This window comes from Lepisosteus oculatus, chromosome 29 (genome assembly GCF_040954835.1).
Source record: "Lepisosteus oculatus isolate fLepOcu1 chromosome 29, fLepOcu1.hap2, whole genome shotgun sequence".
Lineage (NCBI taxonomy): Eukaryota > Metazoa > Chordata > Actinopteri > Semionotiformes > Lepisosteidae > Lepisosteus > Lepisosteus oculatus.
The window spans coordinates 7,223,594-7,233,407 of NC_090724.1; the positions used below are offsets into that span (position 1 = coordinate 7,223,594).

General features: G+C 46.2%; 2 protein-coding genes across 3 annotated transcripts in view; one reads left to right on the plus strand and one right to left on the minus strand.

Moving 5' to 3' along the window:
- The window catches only part of yjefn3 (YjeF N-terminal domain containing 3), a 38,483-nt gene that overhangs the window by 21,287 nt on the left and 7,382 nt on the right, over positions 1 to 9,814 (plus strand). The window contains exons 1-2 of one of the 2 annotated variants that reach the window (XM_069185911.1): positions 1,523 to 1,620; positions 5,407 to 5,515. In XM_069185911.1, the coding sequence (XP_069042012.1) occupies positions 5,426 to 5,515 (90 nt within the window). In that variant the 5' untranslated portion in view covers positions 1,523 to 1,620; positions 5,407 to 5,425. Of the gene's footprint in view, positions 1 to 1,522; positions 1,621 to 5,406; positions 5,516 to 9,814 lie in introns of those variants that run through there. The other variant, XM_069185910.1, reaches the window with a different exon arrangement.
- Positions 1 to 9,814, minus strand: part of LOC102684231 (Rieske domain-containing protein) — a 53,781-nt gene that overhangs the window by 2,415 nt on the left and 41,552 nt on the right. The window lies entirely within an intron of this gene.

Consider the following 9,814-nt stretch of genomic DNA (forward strand, 5'->3'; position numbering starts at 1 on the left):
AGGCGTTGGAGTGGGAGAGGAGCGAACGGTGGCGCAGGCTCTTCTGTAGAAGCGTGTCCGTCTTGCAGCACGGGAGGGGATCGGGATTTGTTTAACCAGAAGGACTCTGTATCTTCAGACCGGTTTACTATTGGTGGGTAGCAGCCAGCTCTCAGATCTCGTGATCCGTTTCTTGAGAGAAGCCAGGGTATCGGCTTCAGCAGGGCGAGCTGCGAAGAAGCTTGTTCCACGCTCCCGCCACTCTTTGTGTAAAATAGAAAAAAAAAAGTAGATAAATTCCTACAATGTGTTTGGGCACAGTTCTGCAACCACAGTGTGTTGGACCCATCTGTTAATACTTCCCTGATCTCTAGTATAGCCCACGCCAGGCTTTGATAAGGCAATAAAGCCTTGGAATGAAAACTCATTGGTATTCCAACATTTAAAAGCAGAAGGAGCCCCAGGAGATATTCTCTTGCTGAGACCTGCAATAATGTTCTGTTCTCAGTTTTTGAAGGACTTCCACTTAGTCTCACTCTTCCGTGCTGCAGTACGCGACAGAGATTCAATTTTAAATGCTTCATTCATCCCTGAGGGGGGCAATTGAATGTACTATTCTGCCCTTCCTCCGCCTCCGGTTCCAACTCTGCTACCTGGTGTCGTTTACCAGGCGGGTTATTGATCTGCGCTGCGTGGCGCAGGACGCAGCTGAAATTTCAGAATCGTCATTTTATCTCTATTTACTCTTCTGTATATCGCCTCCTCCTTTTTTTATTTTCGAACTGGGCCGCCAGTTCGCTGTTCTCGCCCTGCGCAGGGGTCTGCAAAGGCGAGGGCGACTCTCACTCCTCACTGTAACGGGAGCGATGATGGCCGCCTCGGGCTGTCACTGGGGGAACTGCCGGGCCCCTGTGTGATTGCTTCCCGCGGCGGCCCCCCAGAACAAAAAAAAGCCCCTTTTCTGCTGGAGGTGGCTCCGGGTTTGGCCCGGCCTGGCCCGGCCAGACAGCGCTCGCCGGGTGGCTGGCGGTCGGTTCTACAGCGCCACCTGGTGGTCGCACGGCTGAACCGACCCGTGTGTGAACGAATCGAGTTGGAGCTCAGTCCCCGTTATTTAAAGCAGAACTTGCAGTGGTGGCAGTCTATATATAAATGCTTCTTTATTTTTTAAAAAAGAAGCCTCTAATGATTTAAATATCAAGCATAATTTGCGGTTTGTTATGATATATGTTTTATTACTCCTATTGTATTCCTCAGGAATTTGCTTTTCACGGTGATTGCGTTCGGCTGAGACACTCCGGCTCATTAATGTCTTGGTTATGAAACCTACAGCGCGGAAAAACTGTGTCCATTGAGAGACGTTTCGACCGGCCGTGCTGAGAAACAGCGTTTTACTTTTACTCCTGACCAAGAGACTGCACGCAAACCTCAAGCGTGGAAACTGCGGGCTTGGCTTGTCGGTAGGACGTGTTAGCAAGATTCAATTAATAATGCCCAGTGATTTCGGTCCTGTCTGACCCAACTACAGCCCGTGGCACTTCGGGTTGTCTTGGCAACGAGAGGAGCGTGCTGGGAAAATTGGCGTGGAAGCTGCGAAACATTAAAATGCATTTCTTGGGAGATTATACATGGAGGTTTCATGTAAGTCATTAATGATTCCTTTCTCTCGACTTTTAAGCCTAAATATACTCTCTTCACGGAATAAGGCTAAGCAAAGCGTGAGTAATGTGCAGCGTTGAGAGCCCAGACAAGATCCCTTCTAAGATTCAGCTGAAACGGATTTGGTTAAATTAGAATTTGAAAAAAACAAAGACAGGCTTATTTCTCGCTGCCACATGCACCCTCCTAATTTAAAATTTCAAATCAAAAGTTTTGCAATGAAATATCAGTTTCCTCTCTAAATAATAATAATAATAATAATAATAATAATATAGCTTCGCAAAGCGATTTTCAGAGCGAGAGAAAGTCCAATGCACGGTGAGATGTTGTAGCCGAGTTAGAGAATTACAATGATGGTTTGGAATTCAGAAGGAAAGTAAAGGGGGCAGAATCAGAACCCGTTAAATAAAAGCCCTTCTAAAAAAAAGAAACTTTTGAGTCTAGAGTTGAAAAGGCACTTTGAAGCTGACTCTCTGACATCCATAGGGATACAATTCCAGAGCTCTGGGGTGCAGCAGGAGACAAGCCCTTCGCCCATAGAGTGTCGGTGGGTTTGGGGGATTAGAATTAGACAATGTAGGGATTAAGACGATCGCAGCTCAGACAGGTAGCGAGGTGCCAAGCCATGCAGAGCCTTAAGGTGAGCCATGAGCACTTGGAACACCAGACCTGACAGGAAGCCAGTGCAAGGACTCCAGGACAGGAGTAATGTGATCACTTGCACTAGACCCGGACAGGATTCTGGCTGCGGAATTCGGGACAGACTGGAGTTGTGTTCAGTGTGGATTTACTGCAGAGCGAGTCGTTTCGGCTGCAGCTCAACCCCAGCGAGGACGGTATTGCAGTTATCAACTCGAAAGAAAACGAAAGTGTTGACCTAGCTTTTCGGCAACAGCTGGTGACAACATAGTGCGCAATGTGACGATATTTCTGAGGTTGAAGAATTATGTTTTAACTCTGCGCAGCTTGTTGCGTGTAAAAAGCTTGTCGGTTCACTTCTGTCGCAGTACTTTTTTCCGGCCACAAGGCGTCGCTATTGTAACGTAATTATCCCCCCTTACTGTTACCGTTCAGTTCCCCTTACGGACCGAGCCCAGAGACGAGTCTGTGATGCTCAAGCAAAGTGGCCACAAAGCCAGACATGAAGTTGTTCCCTGTCTATGGCTGGGAAGCCCTAAGATAACATTGTCACCATCTTGCAGGCAGTCTGGGAGATAACTATAAGAATAACTTATTTATAAAGCGTTTTTTCCAAAAACAGGGACACTGAAGAGAGGAGAGAGAGGAGTTCATTGCCATATGTAGATGTACATTGGAATTGTGAATCACGCTGATCTCCCGGGACACACACAGTACACCAGACAACACCACACAATGTAGACAACAGGAACAATACATATATTGTGGGAAAATAAATAAAGATGTAGCTGTGAGACTGAGAGATACAAAAAAAAAGGATAGACTATGTAAAAAAGTGCAGAGTGCAGATGTGCATTGAGTCGGAGGCCTGCAGTCAGCTGCTGAGGATGCGCACTGCAGTGGGATAGAAGCAGTTCTTGAGTCTCGTGCTCAGTGCTTTAACAGTGCAGTACCACTCCCCAGAGTGTAGGGGGGAGCACAGTTGGTTCTGTAGTGATAAAGGCACAGGTGTCCAGCCCTGTGGCACAGTATCGCTGGGTCCCCCAGGGTAACTTTGTGAAAAGCGACTCTGGGTGAAAAGCACTTGACAAGTGAAGGGGATTGATCTCAAAAGTCATCAAAGTGCACCGATAAGGCATAGGTGCTTAGAAAGCATTCATGGACACAGCCAAGGAAATCGGGGTCACACAGGCCTTTCCCCCCAGTGGAGAATGTGGCAAGAAAATGGGGAAAAAATGTCTTTTGTGAGAAGAAGTTCTGAAGTCTGTGACCATGTTTTTGGCCTTTACCTGATGGGGTAACTAGCTGTTTGTTTTCTTCGAAGTGCCGCCCCTTCTGCGCCACGTGTTTCAGGCTGTACAGCTCAGTCCCAGTACTCGCTGTCACTCCCTCCTCGAGGAAGAGCGTTTCACACGAAATCTGCTCGCCTCCATTTCCCAGTGATTAAATTAATCACGGACCCCATGCAGGCTGTCACTCCAGGGACAATTAATAACTTTAATAACGTCTCTCGGCTCCGGGGCCATTACTGCACGGGAGCAGGGGGCCCGTCAGGCAGCCGCTGACAGATGAGTGATTAACTGAGCCGTTTCGGGCCCACAGAGACTATCGCAGGCCTGGCTGCTTGGGGTTCTCTTGCGATGCCATTGTAACATTTCACATACTCCTCTGTCACAGCCCCTGTGAGCTGCAGCCTACCGGCCACAGACTGGAAGGAGAGACTTGTCCTGTTGGGCATGTGGACAACAGGTGGGGAAGGGAGTGTTAATAATAATAGTATTATTCCTATTAATAGTATTAATTCCTTAAACTTTTATAGCTCTTTTCTGGACACTCCGCTTTGAGTCCATACTAAATAGCAGACCAGGTGGAGGAGGGACACACTACTGCTCCACCTGAGATAATACTAATAGTTCCTCACACTTACATAGCGCTTTTCTGGACCCTCCACTCAAAGTGGTTTACAGGTAATGGGGACTCCCCTCCACACCCACCTGGATGATCTGACAGCAGCCAGAGTGCACCAGTCCGCTCCCCACACACCAGCTCTCAGTGGGGAGGAGAGCAGAGCGATGAAGCCAGTTCAGAGAGGGGGATTATTAGGAGGCCATGATGGGTAAAGGTCAAGGTGGACATTTGGCCAGGATGCCAGGGTTACACTCCTACTCTTTTTGAGAAACGCCCTTGGATTTTTAATGACAGCAGAGAGTCACGACCTCAGTTTTACATCTCATCTGAAGGACGGCGCCTTTTTAGAGTATTTTAGAGTGTCCCTGTCACTATACTGGTGCATTAGGACCCACAAAGACCACATTAATACCACTTCCAGCAGCAACCTAGTTTTTCACAGGTCTCCCATCCAAGGACTGACCAGGCTCACACCTGCTGAGCTTCAGTGGGCAGTCAGTTGTGAGTTGCAGGGTGATATGGCTGCTGGCATGTGTCTCTCATCAGCAATCATGGGAGAGAGGGACACATACAGGCGGGCTCCAGAAAGAGTAGGAGCTCATGAGAGTAGATTTTCAAATAGATTTTTGCGAAAAAGACATTTTGTCACATTTCTTGGCCATAAGAGCAACATTTTCTGAATGGGCCATGCAAGAGATATTAAGCACTCCTAAACCGTTTAAATATTTTTTAAAACACACCGTCTTACAGCAGCAAAAAAGAGCAGTAAAGTGGTGGCGTCCCAGTGGGGTGGCTGGCAGTGCAACCTCACTGCTCTTGGGATTGTATTCCTGCGACGAGCACCTTCTGAGCGGAGTTCGCATGTTCTCCCCAAGTCCGCATGGGTTTCCAGTATTTCGGTTTTCAGCGATATTTCCATGGGTCTCGATACACAGGCTGATGGGCATCTCCTACTTGCCCCCATGTGCGTGCTGGCATCTCATTTAGAGAGTAGTCGCACCTCGCCCCCTGTGCCTGCTAGGCCAACCCCAGCTCATTGCCCCCTGCCCTAGGGGCAAAGCGGGTATTGAACAGACACGGAGGAGGTGGACTCTTGACAGTGGTCAGATGTGTTAACAGGTTTGTGTTTTTTTTGTGTGCTGCGATCAAGAGACATGGGAGAATCCCAGTGCCAGTGCCTCCTGTCTTCTCACCACTTGTCTGTCTGGGTGTCCCCCGCAGCAAAGCAGAGGCGACGGCAATGGAGACCGAACTCCTACAGGACTACCGCTTCGGACAGCAGCAGCTGATAGAGATCTGGGGCCACGCCTGTGCCATCGCCATCACCAAGGTCAGGACACCTCTGTGCACCCCCCGTCCAGCAGTCCCCATCCCCGCTCCCTCGTTCCCGGTATTTTCTCAGTGTTTTGCCATCCTAACATCCCAACCCCCTTCCTCTTTCATGAGCAAGGCTTGAGAAAGAGGAAGAGGGTGAAAACAACAGCAGCTCGGCAGCGTTCAGCTCAGTGACCCCTGACATTCCACCACAACATCTGAAGAATGCATAAAGAAACTCTATACAGTAGAAAACATTTCCCAGTTTAATGGCTTCTTCAGTGGAATTTCATCTGGCAGCAAAAAACCCCTCCATATGTCTCCTGCAGTCTGAACACAGGGTGCTGAACGCTGAGCTCTCCTTTCACCTCTCCCAGCTCTCCCTAGTGTGCAGAAGTCTGAAGGGGACAGACGGGGAGAATTCTCCAGCACCAAACTGAGTTTGTCACGGTGTGCAAAACATTTCCAAGCCCTGTTTTTTCAGCATTCTCCCTGTTGTTGAAGTGTAAGTTCGCTAGGAATAACAACAGTTAAAGGAGAACTGCAACGCTGTTTTCGTATTTCGGGGTTAGAAAGAATCGCTATTGATGAGTGCATTTCAAACCGCAATAAAAGTAAAATGTACACAGTACAGCACAGTAAAACCTCACATTTACACCACAAATAGACAACACCATGCTCTGTGATTCAGAACAAGGCAACAAAACGTCCAGTAACATGCTGTGGCCCTGTCACACTGTAAACAAGCAGGCTTGGGAATACATTTCTTTTTAATCCAATAGAAATACTGCTCTCGACTTCAACAGTTTTAGCCAAATATTGACTTGTTAACTCTGCATACAGATCACGTTGGAACATTTCTGCGGTGAAATGTCTGCTGCACAACCTGTACTTATTCGCTCGTACATCGCAGTACATTAGTCAGTACAGGGACTAGTGAGCAGGAAGGGTCACATCATATCGCAAATTCCTGGGAACTCGAATGCGAGTTTGCGACAACATGGCGACAGTACTTTCACGGAGTTGGCGATTTTATTGCTTAGTTCAAAGTTTGTCATTTTTTTCTAGAACCTCGATGAGTTTATTTCGTGAGCAAGATTTAATAACTGGTCTGAGAAATGGGGTCTGCGGCTCCCCTATCAGTGCAGTGAAAGGATTATGGCGCGTTTTAGTCAAAATCTGACTGAACCCGCTTGGTTGAGAGCCGACCTCCTGGCCAGAGTTGGCTGAGACCCCCCCCTGCAGAGTGAGGGGTGACCAAGGGGCAGCTGCAGAGGGGGAGAAGGGGTGGAGGAGGGATATGGGAGGGAGAGAAGAGGTTGTGTACACTGTTTATAGTGTTTCAGGAGAGGAAACGGTGATCGCAAACCGAGTCTGATTGAACTGGGTTGTTGTCATCCCTCCCGAACTTTTCAATCTAAACTCCATTCAAAATGCAGCAGGGACTGTTGAAGGAAAACCTGCGCGCTGTAGGAGTCGCTGTCTCCGATATGAGCTCAGGAAACACCATCCTTTCGTTGCGGCCCAGCTTCCTCTGAGCCGAGAACTTTGAGGTTGAAGTTCAGCGCGCAGAGCTTTCATGAGGTTTCCTTTTGTTCTGTCTCCTCAGGCGCTTGAGCTAACCAGAAAGATCACAACCAAGATTCTTCTGCGGTTGCCAATATGCATGTTGACAGCAACAAAAAAAACTTTTGCCGCCACGTGCTGGCTTAATCTGACACAAAGAATTGTTAAGTGAAAATTCTTGTGTATATATAGAATTTTCTACAGCGTTGCAGAAATAAACTGAATGAATGTTCTTCAGTTGGTAATTTATTGAAAGTTACTTTCCTGCCAGTTAAATTCTGGTTCTGGAAAGTCTAAGTTTTAGTGAGATTAAGCCCAGACATGACTTTCTTTTTTCTAACATTATTGAAGTTATTTCTTACATTTTAGTTCTCTAGATGCTTTTATCCAAAGCAACATATAATAACAAAAAGCTGAACAAGCTCCTACAATTCACGTAATAGAATCTTAAAATATGACAATCTGGACATGTGTGCAAAAGAATAGATGTGGCAAAACTAAAACAATAAATAAAATAATGAAGCTTAAATTTACAGATGCTATAATGTTCTGAAATCATATCGATCTTCAAATTGCTCAAGCTATATAAAAAAAGTACCGTAAATGGTTTATTCAACAATTCAAAATCTAATGGTTGTTGATAGGAGCTTTGAATAAAGTTCATACCCGGATCTTCATTTCTGCTGAAGCTGCGTTAAGCTCTCATCCGTATCCTAAAGCAGAAGAAAACCACGACTGACAGCAGGTGAAACTAGAGACGCATATTATTATCACCATTGTTATTTTATATAGCACCTTTCATGATACATCATCTCCAGACCCTTTACAGTGGAACTCAACCAGTATACACAAAAACGTCCAGTACAGTTAAACAGAGTTAAGAGCTGGTTGTATAAAAGTGATTATAAATCCAGGATTTTGAAAGTGCTGACTGGCTAGCATCATCTGAAAGAGCCCTGGAGCAACGTGGGCTCCACGGGGCGAGGAGGTTTTTGGAATAGATAGAAGGCCAGAGTCCAGAGAGCTCAAGTGGGTAGATGTATCTTGGAGGTTAATATCGAACACTAGTCATGTGCAGTTTTCCACCATGGAGACTCCTGCCTGTATCTGCAGATAACAAGTTCTCCTCAGCACGTCCTCTCCCTGGCTTGATTTAGCTGCAACTGCTACTCACACAATCTTCTATTTCATGGCGATTTTACTTTGGAAATCTCCCAGTTTCCACATAGATATGCTGTATATGTAAGGGAATCATTAGGCTACAAGACAGGCTTGGTCACTTATAGTCATAAGATCGTGGGGGGGGAGGGGAGCAGAGGTGAAGTTTATGTAGGTAAAGGAGATTTATCGCAAATTAGCCCAGCTGTGGGTGAGAGGGCTGTCTGCAGGCTTCCTGTTAGCCGCATGTTGTCATCGTGAATGAATGCAGTGAGCACTCCTGGGTGTCTGTGCAGAGCCTCAGTGCAGTACAGCTGACCGGCGCTATTGAGAACTGGAAGCCTAACAAACCACATGTCTTCAGAGACAAAACAGGCGATTCGCACAACCTCAGAGACTTACACAGGAACACTGCGCTTAAGCATTGTTAAATAAATCAAAATGAAGAGCTCGGGTAGTTTTTTCCCTAGATTGCCACAAGCCGACATCATGCTTGCCTGGCTTGAGGGCTCAGTCTCCTGATTAAGATGAGCATTTTCCACTGTGGTGCTAAATACCTAATCAATTCTCAAGGGTGTCCAATTAAAATCATAATCTGCAGCACACATTTGTATTTGAATAATGCAAGGCACTGCCTGCTCAATGTTGTCAGCGCCTGTGTAAAAAAAAAGCACTATTTCACTCTGTTACAGCAGTGCATACAGTACCCGCAGGTGAGGCTGGGCCAGAGGGGGTCAGTGATGGTCCCTCCTTTGGATGATATAAGGATACCTCAATTTCTGAAGAAGCCTCTTACTTTTTCCCCTGATTTATTGAGGGAGAGTAATATAGAGAGGCTACAGTGACAAAAAAGGGAGTGACAATTCTCCTGTATGTATAGCAGTGATTCATGATTCTTCTGCTGGAAAGCCCTATATAAATACATGTAGTTAATAATTATTTTGACCTGGCTTTTTTACATTCTTCCAAGAGTACCAATGCTTGTTCACTACAGATAAATACTAGGGTGAAAAAAAAATTGAATCCACAGCTGACTCCACATTCCAGTTGAGAAAGACAGGGGATTAACAAAGTATCAGACACAGCAGGGGATGAATGTGCCTCAAATTATCACTGAGTCATCAGTCATAACCTAGATCTAGACTGTGAATTACATCAGTAATTCAAACAGTGAAGAGACGGCTTTGACTGTAATGGGGTCCAGTCTCCTACTCGGCTACATCAGGTTTTTTTATTTTGACGCCCAAAGGATTGTAATTGTTTGAGAGGTGCAGCTACAGCTATAGACAGGAAAGACTCTGGATTCCAGCCCTCTAAGGACAATCTAAAGGATGCATGTGATGTTACTCAGACCTCGGTGTTATGAGCAAAATGCTTTATTTAAAGTGAGCAGTCCAGGACACATATAGTTAGGGACTTTTCCGATCCACTCGCTGGGTTATTTTAATGGGCAGGGTTTAAAAAAAGACCTTCCCTCGCTGTGGATAGCACAGCGACACTGGGGATGGAGGTTATGTCTGTGCGGTATGAGCCAGTGCTTTATTTCCAGGGTTTTCTCATCAATTCTGCTCATTACTGCAGCTGAGGAACA